The following is a 27,564-nucleotide window of genomic DNA, read 5'->3' on the forward strand; positions in this document are numbered from 1 at the left end:
ATATGCATATATCAATTTGCTGCTGGACCTCAAGAATCCACCCATAATCATCTATAGTTGAAACTGTGAAATATATGCACAAAACCATGATAAAAAGCTGCACGTTAATGTAATACACCGAGTTCAGGTTCATTCCATATCTCCTTTAATCCATTTCGGATGAAAGTGATGGGCGCTCGGTGGTCGAGTGGTTACATTGTCATTTCGTGGCCTATTATAGCTGAATATGCGGTATGGGCTTTGATCATTGTTGTAGGCCGTACGGTGACCTATACTTGTTAATTTCTGTGTCATTTTGACCTCTTGTGAAGAGTTATCTCTTTAGCAGTCATACCACTTCTTCTTTTTTATAAGTAGTCGAACTGCTGTATCACTAGCATGTCAACACTTAGGTGTGCGATTTCAAATCCCGCACGTGGCAGGTAAGCTCGATTCCAATCTTAATTGACCAGAATTGTATGTTTTCCAAACGAAGGTCAGGGGGTTTCTCCGGGCACTTCTGCTTTCTCCACCAATATAAACTCACCGCCACGAAATAGCATGAAAGTGTTGAAAGTGGCGCTAAATAACAGTCAATCAATCATCCATACCGGTATACTTATGGTCTCTAAATCTATATAATAGCAATGTCAATGTATGACATCAGTATACAGAGATAAAAATAATTAGGAGATAACTGTATTGTATTTTAAGCTCCGACGGCATCAATTGGGGATTTGATGGTCGAAAAATTAAGTTTACTGACGACGCGTTAGCGGAGACAGTAAACGGGTATTTGCGACCATCAAATCCCAAATTGATGCCGTCGGAGCTTAAAATACAATATTGTTATCTCCATTCTAATGAAAACAACATTAAAACATGTATTTAAAATCTGTCATATGCCGTCTGCGCTTGCGCGTACGTCCCATAACATCAATTGTCAATTGATGCCATGTAGGAAAGTGACGTTATCCAATCAAAATGAACCTTACAAACGTTGTTGCATTAGAATAACTATTTACAGTATATACAAAACAAAGAGAGAGGTTTCAAAATTACTAAGCCAGCTGGATGACAAACGCACGTGTTTATATATTTTTTTATAAACGAACAAGTTGAAGTTGACATTTTACAGAAATCTTATACATCCTTCCTGTTTTCAAGTTTTCGTACATGGCTTAAAGCCTTATTGGATAAATGATTTTTGTCATATTGAAATTTGCCGTTTTAGTAACAACAATTCCCAAATAGTTATATTGTTTTATCTTCTCAATGTTAGTATCAATGCTAGTATCATTGTAAGAAGATCGGAGATTTTTTGGCTTCCGTCCAAAAAAAAAACCTCACTTAGACTTTAATTTTGACAACTTTCCTTTCAAGTTCCAAGCCTTACAATAATCATGGAAAGCATTGCGTTGAGTCTGCAGGTCCTGTGCTGTTTCAGATATATTTCTAATTCTCTTTCCAGATCTTCTGGTATAGTTCTGTTAAGTCATGTAATATTTCTAGTCACTAAGAAATTGTTTTAGTCAATCAAAAGTAAATAAAATAGGAAAGGTGATAAGTTTTCTCCTTGTCGAACACCATTGTCACAAGCAAGGAAAGTATTCCGAATTATAATTACTATCGTGCATCATCGGTACAGCAGATATAGCTTTGTAGGTACTTCGAAGCATGAAAAACTATATACCGTACATTCATTTAACTATGCATCGTACAGAAGGATTCATGTGGTCAGCTATACACAACGCTTCTTGTCGGAATAAAATATCGAAAAATAACATATGTACAAAATATTTCAATGCCAATTATTGAAACAGCTATACTTATTACGCACAAACAGTGGCCTTCTATCAGAAAAAAGAGTTGCAATGAATATAGAATCATATCGGATGAGACGAGCGCCAACTTCTTTGACAAGTATTTGCACATGTTTTTAGTAAGGATTCTTGTTTTGGGCAAATAGTGAGACTTCTCTAATCACCAACCTACGACCAAATTATTTCTTAAAACAACAAATATGTTTAGATTGAAGTATACACATTGATATAATGTAAACAAAACAAAGATTTTCGTACCGTGTCAGAAGAAAAATCGATCACGACCCCTTGGTTAGTACCTATAGCCGCTGTACCGATGCTACAAGGAGACGCCAGCGAGTGGGCAAGTGTTGAAACACAGAGTGATGACACAGTAATAAGGTGGACACAGTAATGATAAAGTTAATGCTTTTTATTCTTTTTTTTTTAAAGAGACGAAAAAAAGGAACAACATGCAAAAGACGGGCGTCACCCAATTCATCTCGGTTGGAAAATAAAAATATTAAATACCCTAAATTGGAAAAAGTGTGGCAAAGGGTGAATTTCGGTGGTTTTCCCCCCTTTTAACTCAATAACTGTATCGTCTACGTGAAATCCGTTGCCATTACCGAAAAGGATCATAAAGGTAAAATCCGATCTAATCGGACGAAAAATTAAATCTAAAACACTTCATCAGGAATCAACCTCTTATATCTCAGAAATCGTTGACGCTACTCCAAATCTGTTGACATACTAGTACTAATGTTTCAGAATTTTATTAGCAATTAAAAAAATCTCCATTAAAATAAATTGAAAATAAACAATCTGTATATGCCAATATGTGCTCATTGTTGAAGACCGTATGGTGACCTATAATTATTAGTTTCTGTGTATTTTGGTCTGTTGTGGAGAGTTGTCTCATTAGCAAAGATACCACTTTTTCATTTTTTATAATTTCCCACATAGCCATTTCGCATTTGTTGGCTCTACGTCGACTAAGCTTGCAGTCTTCGAAATTGGGTATTTTCTCACATAATTGGCGTTTTCTGTGGAAAAAAGATTGGTTCCAACAAATTAAAAGTCCTATCACACATATTTCCGACTTGGTATGGTTTTAGAGGAGTTGCGGTTCAATGAAATCGGTCTACTCCTTTAGTAGCATAGATTATATGATATACTAGATGTAATATCATTGTACATATTCAATACTAGTCTACATTATACATCTTACCATTTACAGATTAATATTATTCAATAACATGTAATAAAACAAACCATCTCGCCATAGTATGCATCAGTAGACAATTTTATAGCTATTGTTATGAAATATTTTTGAAACAGACTGTGATTTCAATGGTGTCTTTTGCAATAAATAGAAATAAGCAGGTGTGGTATGAGAGCCACTGAGACAACTCTCCATTTAAGTCATAATTTGTAAGAGGAAACAATTATAGGTCATAGTACGACCTTCAACACGGAGCCTATGCTTAAACCGAATAGCAAGTTATAAAAGGCTCTTATTTGTTATCATTTTCTCCACAGCCGGAGATTCCTTCAACTAGCTCCTGTATTAACTGATTTTAATCTTCAACCGAAATGTTTGAAACGTTGATTTTGTTAAATTGCTTTGTCTCATTTTCCCTATAAATTGCACTTTCGCTAGCGATAGACACATATTTGAGCCGGGTTAATAGTTTACAGAAGCAGATCGGAATCAGTTATGACGTAGACAGTAATCATTCTAATCGTAATCATGTTCATTGACCATAACGACGTTTCGACATCATATAATGAAGTAAACCTAACCACATAATAAAAGATTACAAGCACATAATATAATGACACAACCACATCATATAAAGATGTTTGCACGTAATATAAGGGAAACTGCACATCATATAAGGATATGTACACACCATATAAGGATCTTTGCACATCATATAAGTATATTTGCACATTATATAAGGATCTTTGCACATAATATAAGTACCTTTGCACATCATGTAATAATGTTTGCACATCATATAAGAATGTTTGAACATTATATAAGAATGTTTGCACATCATATAAGTATATTTGCACATCATATAAGTATATTTGCAAATCATATGAGTATATATGCACATCGTATAAGTATGTTTGCACATACTATAATGATGTTTGCACATCATATAAGGATATTTTCACATCATATAAGGATATTTGCACATCATATAAAGGTGTTTGCACATCATATAATGACAAGTACACATTATATAAAGGTAAATGCACATCATATATGGGTAAATGCACATCATATAATGAAAATGGTCATAACAAGACAGTGTTGGCGTTCCATAGAAAACGATAAAGATTGTTAGCTTTGAACAGATACTTGTATGACAATTAGCATGTCAACTTCAGGCTATATACCTGTGGATATATGGGAAACGATGCTGGAAGCTTGTACTATTTTCTGTATTAAAACAGGAAAGGGTCAATACAAATGACATTTCCGAGATTTCATTTTCAGACATAATTTAAGTTTATTTTCATAACGTAGATACAAAAAAAATAATGTAAAAACTGCTTTTGAAATGACGCTTTCTCACTATCTTCGAGCAACTATAAGTTACTGTATGGCCTTTATCAATTAGCTACCCCCCACCCCCATATCGTATACATGTAGTAGCTTTATAAGGATATAATTGAGAATGGAAACGGGAAATAATTAATAAAAAGAGACAAAAACCCGACCAAATAGCAGAAAACGACCCAAAGCCGCCAATGGGTCTTAAACGCTTGGGGAGAATATTCCGCACGTGCAGGCTGGCCCCTATACAATAATGTTTACTTTATAATATTGTTCAGCGAAAACTTCAATGAGAACGTCACACTTAAATCCAAACATACAAATAAACCAAAATTGATAAAAAAAAAACCCACACACACATAAGACTTACAAAGGCTAGAGGAACCTGACTTGGGAAAAGCGCAAACATGCGGTGGGTTAATTTCTATGTCATTTGGTCTCTTGTGCATGGAAAGCAAGAAACGACAACCTCATAATTACGAATAATTTGTTCCTGTGATTATTAAACAGAACTAGATATATCAAAAAAGAAGATGTGGTATGATTGCCAATGAGAAAACTGTCCACAAGAGACCAAAATGACACAGAAATTAACAACTATGGGTCACCGGCCGTACGGCTTAACAATGAACAAAGCCCATACCACATAGTCAGCTATAAAAGACCCCGAAATGACAATGTAAAACAATTCAAACGAGAAAACTAACGGCCTTATTTATGTACAAAAAATGAACGAAAAACAAATATGTAACACACAATTAAACGACAACCACTGAATTACAGGCTCCTGACTTGGGACAGGCACATACTGGCGGGGTTAAACATGTTAGCGGGATCCCAACCCTCCCCCAACCTGGGACAGTGGTATAACAGTACAACATAAGAACCAACAATAAAATTCAGTTGAAAAAGGCTTAGAAACTTTTTCATGCGGCGGGGTTAAAAATGTTTGTGAGTGCTCAAGTTTATCTGTGGTATAAAAGCACAACACAAGACCAAACTGTTAAAATTAGTAGGAAAATGCTACCTTATGTCAGATGGACACGAAACTTATCTACAGAATACAAAAGATCTAAAGTAGCGATTGAAGATAAATTATCTACCAGTACACATCCAACATACATATGAAAATAAAAAAATGTGATACGATTGCAAATAAGACAACTGTCCACCAAAGTTCAAACGAAAAAAAGTATAATCACAAAAATACTGAATTCAAGGAAAATTCAAAACGGAAAGTCCCTAATCAAATGGCAAAATCAAATGATAAAACACATCAAACGAATGGATAGCTCATATTCCTGACTTGGTACAGGTGGTCGTATCCAATTATAGGCAACCGTACGGCCTTTAACATTGAGAAAAACACATACCGTATAATCGGCTATAAAAGGCCCAAACATTAAAAAAAATATGGAACTATTCAATTGAGAAAACTAACGGTCTCCTTTAAGCCCCAGTCCCACTAGACCACGATCGCACTACGCTCACCGCGATCTAAAATAAATTCAGATCGTGGTGAGGTCGCAGTATGAGCGGCATGAAAATGTAAATTTCCGTTGATTTCACGATGCTTCTACGTCCTCATTACGCTTCTACAGCAATCTCGCTACGATTATACCACGTTCTCACCGCGCTTATTCTGCGACCTCACTACGCTTATCAAGATCTTTCTACGCTCATCACGTTCTCACTACGACCATACCACGAGTTATCCGATTACAACACGATCTTACCACGCTTTTACTGCGATTATAGTACGTTCTTACCACGATGATAATACGTTCATACCGCGATCTTACTAATTTATCAGTAATAACGTCGACATCGTGTTCCATATCAATACAATTCCATTACTTCTATTTCTGATAAATACATAGATTTCTCGGTCATGCCACCAAAATCTTCTAGAACACGTGGGCGTTGTGGTATGGGTTGATGTAGAGGCAGACGGAGCTCTGATAGTAACGAATCCTGATCAAGTGAGATTTCAGACAGACCAATCCAACCTAAATTACAACCTATTGCTGGTCCATTATAAAGCTCAAATGACGATATTTTAGTGAACGATAGCAGAGATGACACATGCAGATGTGTCAATATATATATAGGAAGATGTGGTATGAGTGCCAATGATACAACTCTCCATCCAAGTAACAATTTATAAAGGTAAACCAATTTAGGCCAAGGTACGGCATTCAACACGGAGCCTTGGCTCACACCGAACAGCAAGGTATAAAGGGACCCAAAAATTACTTATAATTTTTTTTTTAAACGAGAAGCATAGTTGAGCCGTTAGACTGAGAAAATGGACAAGAACTACATACAGACAAACAAAGCCTGGAGATACATTGTATATAATATATTTTATGTGAAAATGACAATGAGAATGATGGTCGTAGTATGAACGTAGTCAGGTCGTAAGAAGAGCGTGTTAAGGGCGGCAAGGGCGTGCTAGAATCGTACTATGGTCTTGAACAGTGTGGTGTAAACGTGGTATAGTCGTAGTGGAAGTGTAGTTGGGTCGCGATGAGAACGTGATGGTCGTAGTGAGGTCGTAATAATGTCGCTGTGAGATCGTAGTGCCATCTCTCCGAACAGAATCACACTTTCGCTACGCTCTCGTTACGATGGTACAGCGACCTTTGCGATGTTACTACGACCTAAGTGCGCTCTCACTACGCTTCTACTACGACCTGATTTCGCCACGACCGCACCACGATTGTTTTGAACATGTTCAAAGTTGGCCACGCTCATCACGATCTTGACAACCTTACCACGACCGTGATACGACCTTACTGCGATCTACACGATCGTACTACGATCATCAAAATTTGCATTTTTTTCACAGATCGTAGTGCGATCGTGACCTAGTGGGACTTCGGTATTATAACAAAACAATTTACGAAAAACAAATATGAAATCGAGCTCTAGGATTGTGCTGTTATCCTCACTCAAAGTATTATACTGTTAATTTTATAATCATGAACTGTCAAACGACAGACATTCCGAATGATGTACCAGTTGTTATACATAAAAAAGAATTAAAAAAAAAAAAGAATCGGAAGACAACGACCTTTCGGCCAACTGTCAAATAGTTGAACTAAAGTTTCAATTACATTTCAGTCAGTTTGATGCTTAATTCATTTTGAATAAGAATATCTATTTTTATTTATATGCGTTTTTCATTTACTAATTTGGGTCAAACATCTTGCGCCGTTTCAATGTTTCAACTTCTAATACACTAATTCCGAGTAGTCCTCGGTTTTAACAAAGATCGGAACTTCGGCCTTCAATTAATTTTACAAATTGCACCAAAATACAGAAAATATGAATCAAAATCATTTTATCGATTACATCTGGTATTGGTTTTCACTGAAGTTTTCTTAACACTGATCAGCGGGTGTTCAACCCCTTAATTGTGCGTCTTATCGCACATGTCAAATTATCAAGTAACCCCATGTGGAGCGAGGATGGGTTATCGTCCTTGTCGACACAAATAATTGTTATCAAATTGAGTTATCTCCCTTAAACCGGACAGATTCTTGGCAATGGTAAATCCTTGATATAATGAAAATCATGTATCTAATTGAGAACAAAAGTATTGAAGGTTATATTGTGGTATCAGACATGATCATTCATAGAACTCCTTTTGTGAATGTAAATCCTTGTTATAATGAAAATCATGGATGTAATTGAGATGTAAATCCTTGTTATAATGAAAATCATGTATCTAATTGAGATGTAAACCCTTGTTATAATGAAAATCATGTATCTAATTGAGAACAAAAGTATTGAAGGTTATATTGTGGTATCAGCTGACATGATCATTCATAAAACTCCTTTTTTGGATGTAAATCCTTGTTATAATGAAAATCATGTATCTAATTGAGAAGAAAAGTATTGAAGGTTATATTGTGGTATCAGACATGATCATTCATAGAACCCCTTTTTTGGGTGTAAATCCTTGTTATAATGAAAATCATGTATCTAATTGAGAACAAAAGTATTGAAGGTTATATTGTGGTATCAGACATGATCATTCATAGAACTCCTTTTTGGATGTAAATCCTTGATATAATGAAAATCATGTATCTAATTGAGAACAAAAGTATTGAAGGTTATATTGTGGTATCAGACATGATCATTCATAGAACTCCTTTTTTGGATGTAAATCCTTGTTATAATAAAAATCATGTATCTAATTGAGAACAAAAGTATTGAAGGTTATATTGTGGTATCAGACATGATCATTCATAGAACTCCTTTTTTGGGATGTAAATCCTTGTTATAATGAAAATCATGTATCTAATTGAGAACAAAAGTATTGAAGGTTATATTGTGGTATCAGACATGATCATTCATAGAACTCCTTTTTTGGATGTAAATCATTGTTATAATGAAAATCATGTATCTAATTGAGAACAAAAGTATTGAAGGTTATATTGTGGTGTCAGACATGATCATTCATAGAACTCCTTTTTTGGATGTAAATCCTTGTTATAATGAAAATCATGTATCTAATTGAGATGTAAATCCTTGTTATAATGAAAATCATGTATCTAATTGAGAACAAAGGTATTGAAGGTTATATTGTGGTATCAGACATGATCATTCATAGAACTCCTTTTTTGGATGTAAATCCTTGTTATAATGAAAATCATGTATCTAATTGAGATGTAAATCCTTGTTATAATGAAAATCATGTATCTAATTGAGAACAAAGGTATTGAAGGTTATATTGTGGTATCAGACATGATCATTCATAGAACTCCATTTTTTGGATGTAAATCCTTGATATAATGAAAATCATGTATCTAATTGAGAACAAAAGTATTGAAGGTTATATTGTGGTATCAGACATGATCATTCATAGAACTCCTTTTTTGTATGTAAATCCTTGTTATAATGAAAATCATGTATCTAATTGAGATGTAAATCCTTGTTATAATGAAAAACATGTATCTAATTGAGAACAAAAGTATTGAAGGTTATATTGTGGTATCAGACATGATCATTCATAGAACTCCTTTTTTGGATGTAAATCATTGTTATAATGAAAATCATGTATCTAATTGAGATGTAAATCCTTGTTATAATGAAAATCATGTATCTAATTGAGAACAAAAGTATTGAAGGTTATATTGTGGTATCAGACATGATCATTCATAGAACTCCTTTTTTGTATGTAAATCCTTGTTATAATGAAAATCATGTATCTAATTGAGAACAAAAGTATTGAAGGTTATATTGTGGTATCAGACATGATCATTCATAGAACTCCTTTTTTGTATGTAAATTCTTGTTATAATGAAAATCATGTATCTAATTGAGAACAAAAGTATTGAAGGTTATATTGTGATATCAGACATGATCATTCATAGAACTCCTTTTTGGATGTAAATCCTTGTTATAATAAAAATCATGTATCTAATTGAGAACAAAAATATTGAAGGTTATATTGTGGTATCAGACATGATCATTCATAGAACTTCTTTTTTGGATGTAAATCCTTGTTATAATGAAAATCATGTATCTAATTGAGAACAAACGTATTGAAGGTTATATTGTGGTTTCAGACATGATCATTCATAGAACTCCTTTTTTGGATGTAAATCCTTGTTATAATGAAAATCATGTATCTAATTGAGAACAAAAGTATTGAAGGTTATATTGTTGTATCAGACATGATCATTCATAGAACTCCTTTTTTGGATGTAAATCCTTGTTATAATGAAAATCATGTATCTAATTGAGAACAAAAGTATTGAAGGTTATATTGTGGTATCAGACATGATCATTCATAGAACTCCTTTTTGGATGTAAATCCTTGTTATAATGAAAATCATGTATCTAATTGAGAACAAAAGTATTGAAGGTTATAATGTGGTATCAGCTGACATGATCATTCATAGAACTCCTTTTTTGAATGTAAATCCTTGTTATAATGAAAATCATGTATCTAATTGAGAACAAAAGTATTGAAGGTTATATTGTGGTATCAGACATGATCATTCATAGAACTCCTTTTTTGGATGTAAATCCTTGTTATAATGAAAATCATGTATCTAATTGAGAACAAAAGTATTGAAGGTTATATTGTGGTATCAGACATGATCATTCATAGAACTCCTTTTTTGGATGTAAATCCTTGTTATAATGAAAATCATGTATCTAATTGAGAACAAAAATATTGAAGGTTATATTGTGGTATCAGACAGACATGATCATTCATAGAATTCCTTTTTTGGATGTAAATCCTTGTTATAATGAAAATCATGTATCTAATTGAGAACAAAAGTATTGAAGGTTATATTGTGGTATCAGACAGACATGATCATTCATAGAATTCCTTTTTTGGATGTAAATCCTTGTTATAATGAAAATCATGTATCTAATTGAGAACAAAAGTATTGAAGGTTATATTGTGGTATCAGACATGATCATTCATAGAACTCCTTTTTTGGATGTAAATCCTGGTTATAATGAAAATCATGTATCTAATTGAGAACAAAAGTATTGAAGGTTATATTGTGGTATCAGACATGATCATTCATAGAACTCCTTTTTTGGATGTAAATCCTTGTTATAATGAAAATCATGTATCTAATTGAGAACAAAAGTATTGAAGGTTATATTGTGGTATCAGACATGATCATTCATAGAACTCCTTTTTTGGATGTAAATCCTTGTTATAATGAAAATCATGTACCTAATTGAGAACAAAAGTATTAAAGGTTATATTGTGGTATCAGACCTGATCATTCATAGAACTCCTTTTTTGGGTGTAAATCCTTGTTATAATGAAAATCATGTACCTAATTGAGAACAAAAGTATTAAAGGTTATATTGTGGTATCAGCTGACATGATCATTCATAGAACTCCTTTTTTGGATGTAAATCCTTGTTATATAATGAGTTTGTTAAAATTATATTTATAATATAAAGATACAATGAAATACAGAAATACGTAAATCACGTACACGGTAGACATTTTGCCATTGTTTGATTTATCAAATACAATTATTACCGACGTTGTCTTAAAATACATGAAAAGAAAATAAGGAGTTGAAGGTTTATTTGTTACCTTATTGAACATTCATTAAAAAGTAATTTGTGAACAGTTTGTTGATGCCAGAAGTCTACGAAACTAATTGGTTTGATTAGTCATACTTACCGATGAACCCATCAATTTTTAAAGCAATATGACCCAAAACGTTATTTCTGTATTTTTTCTTGTCTATCATATTGTGAAATGTACTTGTATCACATTATTTTATTAAAAAGAACCTGAAGACACCCACAATGCAAAGATACTTGGTCGTAGGATATAATTTCTTCCATTGATATGGACATAGTTCATGTAGTTATAAATAAACTCTTTACAAAACTTTGAATTTAACGAAATATTGAAAGGCTTTACTACCCCAGGAAAAGATTACCTTACCTTTATTAGGACAAAAAACCTTTCTTTACTTTTAGTCTTCCATGCATATAAAATTTTGCCTTTCTGGGATTTTGCATGCGAGCGTCACTGATGAGATTTGTGTAGACATAATGCGCGCCTGTCGTACACAACTTTAATCTTCGTTACTGTAATGAGTTAATGTAAAACGTATACTCAAGACGTGCATTTACAAAAATATTTAAAGGGCCAATCAAAGTCCGAAATTGAAGAGAATCGAGGAGCAGCAATTTCTATGTGAGAAGATTTGTCTGTTTGTAACTAAGTCTGGTAAGATATGTAAAATCACCTCTGATTTTTTTCAGAAAGCAGATCATTCCGAAGAACTAAAATCAACGTCCGATGCACCAGGCGAAGCTTACAGAATATACCTTCCGGTGACAGCCATCAAATCAAAGTGCCCGAAAGCACTGAAAGTCACGTGTAATATAGGAGAAAGCAAAATAGTAAACACTCTACGACCAGCTAACGAAGATTGCATGTCGCACACATCAAAACACTCTGGTCAAGGTAAAATATGCATCATCTATAACAGGGGCGGATCCAGTCATTTTCAAAAGGGGATTCCCAACCACGGTTAAAGGGGTGTTAAACTATATGTCTCCATTTAAATGTAATGATCCCTATTACTCTGCCACTGTAATATGTACAAAAACAAAGAAAAATCCTTATGAGTATGAAAAACGAGTACGATTTGAATTGCATACACAAATTAATTCGGTTACAACGTTAATAATCAGTCAGACAAGTGAAATCAATTTTCAAGAACTTTGTTTTCAATGTACCTTTTTTTAATACTTTGAAACAATTCTGGATAAAATGTTTACATTGACATTTCGAACAATAATTTACAAGTGAGAGGTTTAGCTAGCTATAACGGGTTTAATCCACTATTTTTCACATTAGAAAATGCCTGTACCAAGTCAGGAATATGACAGTTGGTATACATTCGTTTGATGTGTTTGAGCTTTTGATTTTGCAATTTGATTAGGGACTTTTCTTTTTGAATTTTTCTCGGAGTATTTTTGTGATTTTACTATTTACAATTACAACGTAAAGAATTGAATGCGATTTAAAATCAGCACAACTCAAGTCTCATACATGATTGTGATAAACAGATAGACTTTTTTTAAACCTAATATCAAAAATCTCACACTAGCGAAAGTGGATCTTTTTACTTTCTTTAGGTATCTTTCGCTCTTAAAGCATATCAAGTATGTACTCATTCAGTCCTTTTAATTTATTGGATGTGAGTTTTACGGATGAGAGGCATCCAGGAAAGTATTTCGGGCCAATGGAAGGAGAAGGTATAAGGCAACTTTTTTGCATATGAATTTAAGAATCGAACAAAGGCAACATTAGTATACCGCTGTTCAAGAGTCATAAATCGATTGAGAAAAAACAAAACCGGATTACAAACTAAAACCAAGGGAAACACATCAACTATAAGAGGGAAACAACAACAACAACAAAAACGATAATGCAACGAACTATTAGAAAACAACTTCCATATATTCCTGACTTGGTAAAAGACATTTAAAAAATGGTTAGTTGAACCTGGTTTTGTTGCTTGCCAAATATCGCACTTTATGGCAATGTCAAAACAATATTATAGATCTACCAAATATATTTTTCCCAAAAATAAACATTGAGGTTTTTCTACATTACTATAATGTATCTATGATATTATAAATTATGTTTCTGTGAAGAAATATTTCATTATCAGTGTTGTATAAAAACACACACACTTGTATAATTCTCAATCTAATCATATGTCCACCCTTCGCTTACAAAGATCTGACACGGTCTGATTTACTTTCTGATTAAAAGACCTTTCATAAACCGCATGTTTTGTTCGCGAATTATCAACATTTTCACAAAAATTATAATTGCTGAAATATCATTGGTTGATTTGATACTTACCAGAACGATGTGCTGTCAGTTCAGTATAAGCCAAGCATGGACACACAATCTGTATTTTAAACATGATTGCACTAATTCTTGTTTTGTCATATCAATAAATATACATAGTTATCAAAGGTACCAGTATTATAATTTATTACGCCAGACGAGCGGCGTCTCGTCTACATAAGACTCATCAATAATCTAATGAATGATATTTATGTTTAGGACTTCAAGGACAAGAAAAAGACCAGACGATTGGACACTTTGGACTAGGAATATTTATAGTGGTATCAATAGTGTTTGTTGGCGGTTTTATTCTTGGGATTATCATCAAGGAATGTAGTATATGCAGAGGATTAAGATAATCATAAAAAGAAAACATTCTAGGCAGCTTTTTAAATATACATTTTGCCTACAGTGAAACACTTACAATTTCAATAGAACATTTATTATTGATAAAGAATACATTGCAATATTAAGTATTACTTCAACGGAGCACATTTATATAAAAAGCACCCATGACTTTCCGATGAAATTATATTTTAAGAACTGATGCAGAAATAGATAATGTCAAAAATTTTAAGCATTCACACTCCGTCCATACATTTATGTAGAACCATTATCATGATCATTTTTAGTTAATTGCTTGGCGTCAGTCGTTATCATCCAACGCCAGTTTGTCCATCTTTGTAAACGTTTTTTTTTGTAATCTTCACCTACAAAACAACAGGGCTAACTTTAAATATGGTGTATTGTTGAAAAGTTGTCCCTGGGTACTTAGTATATCAACAAACAATGTCACTATGCTAAAATAGAACAAAGGGGTTAAATGCAGTTTCTGGCATATATCAACAGTAAGAGGACCATTTTAGTTGTATTTTTTGGAAAGAAACCTTGAAAAATGAATAGAGATAGATTGTTATGTCTAACAGCAATGTTAATAAAAAAATAACTAGGTAAATATGACCGCCGATATTACTGGTTATTCGAAAATTAGAATACATAGATAAAAACTTTGAGCATCAAAACTGATCAGCAATACAGACTTATGAAGTCTTCTCCATTTTATATTGCTATAAATGTTAAATGGAGAAGACTTCATAAGTCTGTTTGACTTGTGTCTTATCCAATTTGTACTTTAACAAATAAAATATGTTTAAACTAATCAGCAATACGAGATCTATAAGACTTCAAAACGTACGGTAATCTTTGTTACATTGAAACTCCTTATATAGGTTATTGGCCTTAATTGATTTTTTAAAAATTATTTCTAGCTTTTGTCTTATATGTTAAAAACTATTAAAGGTGCGTATACACTACACGCAGCCAAACCTAAAATCGGGCTCTTTGAAGTCTCTAGTTATTAATATAGAATTGCTTATTTTTTTCTTTACTAATATCAGCATCTATCTGTTTATTTTTCATCAAGCTAAACTAAAATAGAATTATAGTAGAAATTGATTAAAGAACATCACGGGTAATCTTTAAAATTGAAAGCTAAAATCGTTAAAAGAGCAAAATGATATTGAAAGAAGTCTGCAAAACGGAAATACATCGGAATGACCATCACAGTTTAACGATTCAATAAACTTGTGTTAGCTTACTAGCTTATATTTGGGGCATTAAATAATTTTGATTCAACGAAATCTTCAATTTTTACTATTTTAACAAATTTGAAGAAAAAATTAAGAAAAGATGATGTCTTATAATATTTGACATATTAGTTTTCAAAATTACATCTACAGAAAGTTATGTCTTTTCCGATAGATAGTGTCTTTGCTATATCAGATAGTTGATAGTTGGTTAGTGTATTACTTATAAGTTAATTGCTATTTTAAATAATTGATTAGTGTATTTGATAGTTAATTGCTATTTTAGATAATTGATTAGTGTATTTGAAAGTTAATTGCTATTTTAAATAATTGATTAGTGTATTTGATAGTTAATTGCTATTTTAAATAATTGATTAGTGTATTTGATAGTTAATTGCTATTTTAAATAATTGATTAGTGTATTTGATAGTTAATTGCTATTTTAAATAATTGATTAGTGTATTTGATAGTTAATTGCTATTTTAAATAATCGATTAGTGTATTTGATAGTTAATTGCTATTTTAAATAATTGATTAGTGTATTTGATAGTTAATTGCTATTTTAAATAATCGATTAGTGTATTTGATAGTTAATTGCTATTTTAAATAATTGATTAGTGTATTTGATAGTTAATTGCTATTTTAAATAATCGATTAGTGTATTTGATAGTTAATTGCTATTTTAAATAATTGATTAGTGTATTTGATAGTTAATTGCTTTATTAAATAATAGATAACACTTTGAGTTTACTTTATTTTGAAAGACTATGAATATATAGAATCATATTCAAAACAGTGTAGCTGTGGCCATTGATTGACAACCTTAAATTATCCCATTGACTGGGGCAGATTAGGTGAACGTGTGGCTGTAACGACAACTGCTCACTACTTACTTATTATAGAATTTAAACTGTGGGGTCACCAAAGGTTCTTAACGCCTTTAATATTAAAATAGTTCGAAAAATTAATCAGGAATAACTTTATGTTTTGATTTACATTATTGATATAAATCAAAACATCGTGTTATTCTTGATTAGTTTTTGTAATTTCTTTATTTAGGTGTTGAGAACCTTTTGTGACCCCACAGTTTAAGTGCCTTTAACAAGTACATAGTGAGCAGCGGTTGTTACAGACAAACGTTCACATAATCTGCCCCAGTCAATGGGATAATTTAAGATTGTCAATCAATGGCCACAGCTACACTGTTTTGAATATGATTCTAATAGATGTAGCATGATTGATAATGAGACAACTATTCACCAGAGACCAAATTATCGTATAGAAAAGAGGGACGAAAGATACCAGAGGGAAAGTCAAACACATAGATTGAAAATAAACTGACAACGCCATGGCTAAAAATAAAAAGACAAACAGACAAATAATAGTACACATGACACAACATAGAACACTAAAGACCAAGCAACACGAACCCCACCAAAACTGGGTAATAGCAGGTGCTCCGGAAGGGTAAGCAGATCCTGCTCCACATGTGGCACCCGTCGTGTTGCTTAAGTTATTACACAGCCGCGGTAAATAGTCTAATTCGGTAAGTCACATTCATGAAAAGGAGATAATATAGACTTCCACAATGAGCAAAAATGAATATCGTAAAGTCAGCTTTACAACGAAACTTTCTGTTTCTTAACAAGGAAGGAAAAGGTAAAAAGAAAAAAGGAGAAAAAAAAATTAATTTTAAAGAAACACAACCAACAACATTACAAAAATATAAAGGGGTATGTTTTTTTCCTTAAAAAATATTCTGACCCTAAATTGGATGCCCGAAAAATATTGTGGTCAAGAAATGACAATTTTGTTTTATTCTGAACCAAGATTTTCTTATGCCTTACTATATAAACAATTGGAAAAAAATAATTTGATTAATAGCGTCAGAAAACTAACAGAATATGTTCGCACTTTGCACTTACAATTTTTTCCTGACTCGGATACAAAAAACCCAACATAACTCCCCCTCTAGTTAAATTGTTGCTCTCTAAAGAACAAAAACACAAAACACTACATTAAACTGAAGACTAATGCCACTACTTTTAAAAAGAGATGAAAACTCGTGTGAAGTTTCCACTCCTCCAATGATATCTGTCTTGCTTCCTTTACAAATCAAACATGCATGTAGGGAGACAAATCTGACGTTTTTTTTTTCTCTCAGTTTATTAAATAATGCAATTGTGCAAAAAGTAAAATAACAAAAATACCGACCTCTATCTTTACAAATCAAACATGCATGTAGGGAGACAAATCTTACGTTTTATTCTCTCAGTTTATTAACTATTGTAATTGTGCACAAAGCAAAATAATAAAAATACCGAACTCTACCTTAACAAATCAAACATGCATGTAGGGAGACAAATCTTACGTTTTATTCTCTCAGTTTATTAAATATTGTGATTGTGCAAAAAGTAAAATAATAAAAAATACCGACCTCTACCTTTACAAATCAAACATGCATGTAGGGAGACAAATCTGACGTTTTATTCTCTCAGTTTATTAAATAATGTAATTGTGCAAAAAGTAAAATAATAAAAATACTAAACTTCAAGAAAAGTTCAAAACTGAAAGTCCTGTATCTCTGGCCTGGATGGCAATATGAGAAGTGAAAACAATCAAACGAATGAAAAACAATGCAATATTCCGGACTTGGAACATGCATAACCTTTTTTAGAAAATGATTGATTAATCCTGTTTCAATAGCTAGTTTACCCTTTCGCTTGTATGAAAGTCGCATAGAATTCCAATATATTGACAACAACGTGTGATCAAAATAAGCAGACATAATGGGTAAAAATGTCAAGGATTTAGTTACAGCACTGTGAGCTGCCAACATAATGCAATAATCTTAATCACTGTTAGCAAAAAATACATTAGAATTTGTACTAGTACGAGGTGAGTGCTTCAGGTAAAACATAGTGAAGTCCAAATTCAAACTATTAAGCTCCAATGGAAATTAGGTATACAAATTTTTCAAAATTGTGCTGTTATGTCTTTGAAGTGCAAGTGTATTTCGGAAGGTTATTGTAGTAAAAGCAACCCGATTGATGTCTCTAGCGAAAACTCGTTCACAGCAAGTGAATCGAATAGTTTTAAGCAGGGAATTGGGAAATAGTAAAAATGTAATGTTCAAAATTTTGAATGACTGCTAATTCAATAGTTATCAAAGGTACCAGGATTATAATTTAGTACGCCAGACGAGAGTTTCGTCTAGATATGACTCATCAATGACGCTCATATCAAAATATTTATAAAAGCCAAACAAAAAGTTATGAAACAGAACGTTTAGAATCTAAAATGCAGTCTGAGACTTATACTGTGATTTTAAATGTTTAATTTTACTTTTGGTAAGCAAAGCGCTTATTGAGGGAATGTTGACAGGTAAGTCTGGAAAATATTAACTCTTAGTTCTGAAAATGAAATCAAGGTGAAACATAACACTTCGTGGAGATAACTCTGTAAAATTCAACTGAACGTTTTAATCACGTTCTAATGTTAAGGAAATATTAAGCTTCTCATTGATCAAAATTAGCGTTAGTCAAACTGATTGATATCCATTGATATTTTTCCATATAACATGTAAAAGGAGTGTGATTAAATTTTTAATTTTTTTTTATGTTTTTGTGAAAAGGACAAAGTAAAAATATTTTGTCAAAATTGCATGAACATTTTACAAGCCAAATTAAACTATAATTTTCGTTTGAAATGTTTGAGCTTTTGATTTTGCCATTTGATTCGGGAATTTCCGTTTTGAATGTCATTTCAGTATTTTTGTGATTTAACTTTTTTCAAGTGTCATTTTTATGCTAATGTACATGTACATCTGGTATGCCAATTTCAGACAGATCATTTAAAAAAAACCGTTCCTATCTTATCAACAAATCATTAGAATTTAGTCTTTTGCCCATTTGATGGGTTTGATTCAGAAAGATCAATGTTTATATATTCTTTCTCTGTTTGGGACCCGTTACATATTTGTTTATTTATTAGTGATTGAGATTGTAACACAATGTTGACTGCTGTAATTTTGACACTTTTACCTATTATGTCTGTTTGTTTTGTTCACAGATCGTTGTCAATATAATGGAATTTGATGCGACTGTCATACAAGTGAGGGGTCTAGCTAGCTATAAAAACCAGGTTCAATTTATCATTTTCTAAATAAGAAATTGCCTGTACCAAGTCAGTAATATGACAGCAGCTATTATACATTCATCTGATGTGTCTGAGCATTTGATTTTGCCATTTGATAAGGAACTTTCCGTTTTGAATATTATTTGGAGTTCAGTATTTTTGTGATTTTACTTTTTTTCAATGTTATTTATATGAAGGGTTTTAGTATCAGTCCAATTTTGAAAAGAGTTTAGATTCGTTGTAAATAAACTATGACATATAGTTTTAAATTTTGAAGAAATAAAATTTATTGATAGTGTCAAAAATCTAAATGGTGACTTCCTTAAAAGAATTATGCTGGGTATAAGGACTACGTGACTAAATACATATTGGTTTTGATTTTTAATAAATAGACATACCACATGTACCAACTGATTTATGACCTCGCGCTGATTCTCATGAACTGGATAATTTTCTCAATTATTATTTTCGTGTCATCGACCTTGACACCGTCTTTTCAAATGATATAAAACAGATAATTGACTTTCTTAACAGCAAAGCGACAATTTTCTGACTTATAATGAGTATAATTTGCCTTTTGTAATCTTGTAAACTCTTCGTCAAGATGTTGCAGGTGCTCTTTTTATTTATTATTTATTTATTTATTTATTTTATTTTTGTATTAAAAATCAAAATGTCATCATTACAGCAACAACAAATATTCAGTTCAATTAGTTTATCTTCGTTTATATTTTGCCGGTGCAACTGCATCCAAATTCTAAACTAAATGCAGCATCCATCACTCTTTCTGTTTCTTTGATGCATGTCTTAATAAACAATAGAACTGATCGGATAAAGGAATATTGTTCGAAGCCATACTATATATGTTGCATAAATGCAAGTTATAATTTATATTCTCCCAAAAATTCACCGTCTTGAAACAGAGACGTTTAAACAAATACAACATGATGGATTAAATGAATTAAATATAATTCTACCTGGCAGACCAATTATATCACAGTGTGGTTCTGTAACTGAACTTATAGGTCATTACATTGACTATTTTCTTATACCAATAGTTCAAAATCAGTCTACATATGTAAAAGATACTACATCGTGCATCAATATCATTGAGAAATTAAAACCTATGGCAAACAGCTTTTTGGTTTCATATGATATAAGTGGGGAAGGTGTAAAAGGCAATACAGAGATACGAGATACAGCGATACAAGATACGAGATACGAGATACGAGATACAAAATAACTGAAAATTATATAATAATTAATTAAAGCTAAAAAAAATGTATATTATGGAAAAACATGAAACTTGTTAATGCATTAATCATTGATATTAATGTTTTTACAAATTTCAGTTATTCTAATACAATGGCATAAAGAGGACAGTAATTTTAAATTCTCTATGGTTCATTTGAAAAAAATTATATAAAATTGCTTATTTGGTGACAGATCTTGCAAGATAAAAACTTGCATTGATGAATATCTATCAATTATTTCAGTTATTTTGAATTGAAGAATCATATTTATCTTAATGACATAATATGTATCCATTTAATTGTTGTTATCAGAATTAAAAAAAAAATGTTTTATGTTTTTCAATATTTAAGACACAACCTTGTAACACTCATGAAATGTAGCATATCAAATTAACAAACCATAGGTCCCTTTCAAAAATAAAAAAATATACTGACAATTTGTTGAAAGTGTATGTGGAAAAGGTAATAAAATTGCATTTTTATCAGTAAACTTTTTATCACAATGTCAGCAATTAAACAATTTTGAAACAGTACAGAGGTTAATAGTGTCACTTTACATCTTAAAAATATAATAAACTGAGGTTATGGGAATGGTTCCAATGTTGGACAATAAATAAGCCACTGCTAGATACTGGTTCAGCAAAGCAACATGTCGAAGAAATTTTTTTTTAAAACTTATGCAGAAGCCCTTAGGGGTTTACCAGAACGAGAAATGAAAGGTAAGTTTTTTTCTTATTATTAGACTTTTACACTGTGAGCTATTGTCATCACTTGAAGTCTGTCGTCTGTGTCATTCCTTAAGTTTTCATGATTTGATATTTGTTTTGAGAACTACTAAATATAATTTCACCAAACTTTGCAGATATGTTCCTGTCAATGTCCTTTTTAAGTGTTGTTAATTTGTTCCTGAAAGGTGAATAAACATGTGAGCCCTGGGGGGTCATCTTGACCCCTCCTGTTTGATAATTTGAAAACAGTTGAGATCCCCACCCCTTAACTATATATTTTCTTGTATGGGACAATTAAACAAATCAAAAGTAATATAGGTGGAGCCCTGGGGGGTCATCTTGACCCCCTCCTGTTTGATAATTTGAAAACAGTTGAGATCCCCACCCCTTAACTATATATATTCTTGTATGGGACAATTAAACAAATCAAAAGCAATATAGGGGGAGTTCCCGGGGTCACCCCCACCCCCATTGTATTTGATAACTTGTAAACGGTCCAGATCCCCACCCCTAAACCATATATATTCTTGTATGAGACAATAAAACAAATCAAAAGAAATATAGGGGAGTCCCCAGGGATTACCCCACCCCCTCCAGTTTGATAACTTGTAAATGGTCGAGATCCCCACCCCAAAATCATAAATATTCTCGTATGGGTCAATAAAACAAATCAAATGAAATATAGGGGAAGTCCCCGGGGGTAACCCTTACCCCCTCCTGTTTGAGAACTTGTAAATGGTAGAGATCCCCACCCCTAAACCATATATATATATTCTTGTATAGGACAATAAAACAAATCAAATGAAATATAAGGAGACTCTGAGGTCACCCCCCCCTTTTTTAAAGTCAAGATCCCCACAAAACTTTCATTAGAAAACATAATCATTTCAAATTTTCATTGTCATCAAATCCTTTATAAGCAAGTGTGATCGGACAGTTTTAATGGGAAAAAATATAGGGGTAGTACCACAGGGTTTATAATTACAGGGACTTTGTTTGGGAGACTTTGTAACAGCATCCTGTTACAATTGTGTATTTTTATTTTTTTAATTTTAAACTTTTTTCCATTTTTTGGCTAATTCTTGGTATATTATATAGTCTGAAAACAGATTTACTAAGTATTGTGCAACAGAAAAAATCTTCAATTAAAAATAAATTCAAATATTTTAACCAATTTCAAGTTTGTTGACTACTTTTACTCTATGTCAGAAACCTAAAATGTGTCAAATATTTAATTAGGGACGGACCATTTAACTTGCAGGGGGGGCATGGTTTTTTTTTCTGGTCAGAATTTTTTTTTGCGCGCTTCGCACACAAATTATTTATTTTTGGGAAGTAGCGCAACAAATCATTTTTTTGCAAATTTGACATTATTTTTTATGCTAAATATCCTCTGTCAGAATATTTTTTTGTCCCCTTGCTGGCCAAATTATTTATTTTCTCAAAATTCAGAATCAAAATATTTATTTACGAAAAAACCATGCCCCCCCCCCCCCGCAAGTTAAATGGTCAGTCCCTTACAATTCAAATTCAGACCTGTATCAAGCTTGAATATTGTGTCCATTCTTGCCCAAACTGTTCAGGGTTCAACCCCTGCGGGCGTATTAAGCTGTGCACGGCAAAGCACATTTTCAGATCATGTTAATTAGCAACAATTTTAACACAAATCTGAAGAAATATTTTATGATTGTATCATATTAATTCCATTCCTCTCTCTTTCAGATGAACCTTCATCACCACCTGACAATACACCTGAGAATACACCTGACACAGAAATTGATGAAATAATAACTATATGGTCATCTCCTGAAAAGTCATTTAAGGATGCCATAACCATAGAGAGCGATTCCAGTGACTCTATTTACAGACCACCATATAGAAAACGTGTAAAAAGACAACTACCAATGTTGTCAAGCAGTGACGAGTCATTACCCAGTCTTGAAGAGATATTAACAGAAGACAATGTTTGTAAATTAGTTGAAACCACCAAAACCAAAAAGGTTCAAGATTTCACAAGCTATCCAGGTGAATTGTTTAATGATCTGTTTGAGTCTTTTACAACTGTAAATAGAGGTTTGAACGTTGAGGAAATATTTGAGGTTATTATTAATGCTGAAAAATATCCACACAGTGTATCTGTTCCCCAGTATGTACAAAAACCAGCTGCTTTCATCATCAACAGAGAGAACTTAAAAGACCCACGCGACATTCGAGCGGATGGAAATGGTGTCTGGCGTATAAGAAACAAGGCAAAACGCAGATACAGAGTAGACCATACAGGCAAATTACAACTAATGAAAACAACCGAGGTAACAAACATATCTTCTTATGAGCTTTGGAGAACATATTCCTTTCATAAAGAAACACCAAATTTCCGCCGGCTTATAATAGAGATTCATGGATATCCACATGCCATTCTGCAGTTCTATTTTTCTGGAGATATAGAACCAGTTGTACTCAAACCTCATGGGAATGCTAAGTCAAAGCATGCAGCACCTTACCGTAGAGTGGCTCCAAGCACACTGAATAGAATGATTGAACTTAGTAAGTCAAAAACAGCAGCCAAATCAATCATGAAAGGCGTCATTAATGAAAACGGTGGTATAGAATCTTGTGGACCTAGTTCCTATCCTAGGAATGAACAACAGGTCAAAAACATAAGAAGGACAAATAAAGAGGAGATGGATGAGGCTACAGAAGTTCTTCACATGTATGACAATCAAGAACAGCCTTTCATACGAAAATTTGATGTCAGGCCAGACTTCATAGTTGTGTTAGCTTCTAACCAGCAATTACATGATTTAAAAAGATTTTGCACAACACATCCATGTAGTATAGTAGGTATTGACCCTACATTTCATTTCGGCAATTTTGATGTAACAATAACAACATACAACATCCACTTTTGCAAGACATTACCCCAGGTAAACATATGATTAACAGAAGTCCAGTATTTGTAGGACCAATATGTGTTCATAAGAAGAAGGAAACTACTACATACTTTAATTTCTTCTCCACCCTGATTTCTGCAGAGAAAGAACTGAAATGCATCAAAGCGATTGGTAGTGATGGAGAAATAGCACTGACAAATGCCGCATTAATGGCGTTTGAAGGACATACACAGTTAAGGTGTTTCAACCACATGAGGAAAAATATTCAGAACAAATTAATCAACATGGGTGTATCTCTGCACAACAGGTCACTGATACTGGCAGACATATTTGGGAAAAGTGAAAGTGCATCAATTAAAATTCTGGGGTTGGTAGATAGTCTGACACATGCTGAGTTTGATATCAAAGTTAATTCTTTGAAGGACAAATGGGAAAATATGAGTCCAGGTTTCTTGAAATGGTTTAAGACATACCAGGAAGAAACCTTTAAACAAACAATGATACAAACTATTAGATCTGAGGCTGACCTTTCATCCTTGGAGTGGTATACAACCAATGACAATGAAAGCATCAACAATGCTATGCAAAAAGTCTGTGGGAAGAACCTTACACTGCCTAAATTTATCACAGAGGCTAAAGATTATGTTGAATCACAGGAAAATCAACTAAAAATGGCAATTGTACAGGAAGGAAATTACCGATTCAAAGGGGAATATCAGCATCTGGAAGTTCCAATGCAGACATGGGCAACCTGGACATCTGAGCAGAGGAAAAGACATATTGCAAAGGTTAACAGATGTAAAGTACAGCAGAAAGAAATTGTAAATGTTGTAGCAGAAAAAAATCAGAACATTTGTATTAGTCAGCCAGCTGAGTCCTGTACATTTTCTGATGTTCCAGCATCAGTTTTAACAGATATGTGGTCAAAGGCAGGTGACATACTATTAATTGAGCATGCAGTTTGTAAGGTTCCTGGACAGCAAGACTCACGACGTGTGACCAGTATGTCTAATAGTAAAACAAGCCACTATGTTGAATACACAAGAAAATCAGGTCGAGTTTCATGCGATTGTTACATGTACAAACTGTACAAAATATGCCAACATGCAGTTGCTGGGGCTGAAGACATTGGAGTGTTAAACTTGTTTATAACCTGGCGCAACAGGAACAAAAATAACTTCACATTGACAGCAGCAGTCAACAGCACACTACCGTCTACTGCTGGGAAAAAGCCCACTGACAAGTCTACATGGAAAAGACACAAAACATCTAATGCAACAGCAACAGTGACAACAGTAGATGGTATTGTATTAGATCAAAGTGCAGAAAGCAATTACATTTTTCGCTTTCTAAGGAACACACGCATAATGGTGTGTTATGGTTGCGGTAAGAAATTCAGACAAAACATAATGGAGGTACCGGAAGAACCGCAAGATATAGTTATTGCTAGGAAGGAATTCAGACAGTATGTAAATGAAGCAGGGTTGTTAAAAATGTCATTCAAGAAAGAATTTGTTCATTACCATACTAAGAAAAGGTGTGTACTACACAAAGATCCATCTTTTGAGCCTCAAAGTATTGTTATTTCAACTGATATCAGGAGCTTACTACAAGAAAGCCACAAAACTCTAATCAAACATGAGCTAGGAATTTCATTATAAACATGTTTATTAACTAAATTGTTAATTACACAGTGCATAGAAAAAGAAGGCAATATTACATCACTTCCTAAACAACAAAAGCAGTACTGAGATTATGACCAATGTATATGATAATGATGCAAACATGTTATTTTATTGACCAGATAATGGTACTGATGTGACTGAACATGTCAAGTACATTCTGTTTTTACAAATTTCAAATATCCTTCACTTTGTATCAGATTTATACATTAAACAAAATGTTTTTTCCAAACTTTTATTAGTCATATAGTCAAAGGTTACAGGGGCATCAAATTTTTCTCTTGTCCTTCGTATTCTTCTTCCCGAATTCCTATGACGATAACTTGTCATTGATGGAATCTCAATGTACATTATAATGGTAAGAAGATGTGGTAGTGCAAATGAGACCAATTTCCTTGGCAGACGGAATGTAGGTAAAGAATCGTTCGTTTTTATAATTTATTGTCTTATGGAAGAGTTATTGGACTTTGGTTATCTTGTTCTTATGATTTACTTTTATTCAAGCTCTTATAGTTTTCGTGATATGCAAAACTGAGAAATGAACTAAAATGTTATATTTCAGGGTCAATAGTTCTAAAAGACCTGGTTTGTCAGATTTTTCTAAAATTGTCAGTCTTGTTCTGCTGATCCCGCAACCAGCAATGTTCAATCATTAAAGGGCTAAACACTCCTACAAGTTTTCATCACACAGGTTGGGACCAATGAAATTATTAGTAGAAATTAAAAAATGATGATTTAACATAATTTATAATATTTTATGAGAAATTATCCCCAAAAAAATGGAGCTTTCTGTAATAGAATAAAAGAATGGAAGCAGGGAATGTGTCAAAGAGACAACAACCTGACCACAATATTCAACACAGCGGGAACTCATGTACTCATAGGCGAGTTTGACCAAGCTCCAAATGTACACAAAAACATTACAGATGAACTAAACTAAAAAAAAACATGCAAGACTTGCAAAGGCTAGAGGTTCCGGACTTAGGACAGGTTAAAAAAAGGCTGGGTTTAACATGTTTATACCCATGTTAGCCAAGTTTTATCATTGTGCATCTAGATAGCTGTAATATATGGATGGGGTTAAATGAATAAAGAATAATGCTCTTCAAAAAATGAAGATTAGAGAATAACGGCAAACAAAATGAAGATTAGAGAAATGTGTGGTATAAAAATATAATGAATATTGAATAATTAATAATTAATAAAAGAAAACGCTAAACGTTAAATGTTTACAGAATTTCCCCTTCTTAAAATTTAAAGAAAATTATCAAAATTATCATTGTAAATTATATGTTTAATAGCATGTGTTATTTATCGTCATGTAGTCAAATTCACTGGAAAGAACTGGTGAAAACTTGGACATGTTACTTCAAGAAACTTTAACATTTAAATCATGCAGAATACACATCAACACAAAATCAAAAGAAAACCTTGCTGTTCTCATTCATTTTAAAGAATGTTTTTACTATTTTTTAAAGATTAAAAAAAACATGGGAAAAAATAAGAGAATAATGCGTAAAAAATCACTTTCAAAAAATAGATTATTTTTTTTCGCCGA

General features: G+C 32.7%; 1 protein-coding gene across 1 annotated transcript in view; it reads left to right on the forward strand.

Moving 5' to 3' along the window:
* Positions 1-14,433, forward strand: part of LOC139503649 (uncharacterized) — a 31,310-nt gene extending 16,877 nt beyond the window's left edge. The window contains exons 5-6 of the mRNA XM_071293471.1: positions 12,124-12,328; positions 13,949-14,433. Of these exons, the coding sequence (XP_071149572.1) occupies positions 12,124-12,328; positions 13,949-14,088 (345 nt within the window). The 3' untranslated portion in view covers positions 14,089-14,433. The remainder of the gene's footprint in view (positions 1-12,123; positions 12,329-13,948) is intronic.
* The last annotated feature ends 13,131 nt before the right edge of the window (positions 14,434-27,564 follow it).

The sequence above is a fragment of the Mytilus edulis genome, chromosome 14 (assembly GCF_963676685.1).
Source record: "Mytilus edulis chromosome 14, xbMytEdul2.2, whole genome shotgun sequence".
NCBI lineage: Eukaryota > Metazoa > Mollusca > Bivalvia > Mytilida > Mytilidae > Mytilus > Mytilus edulis.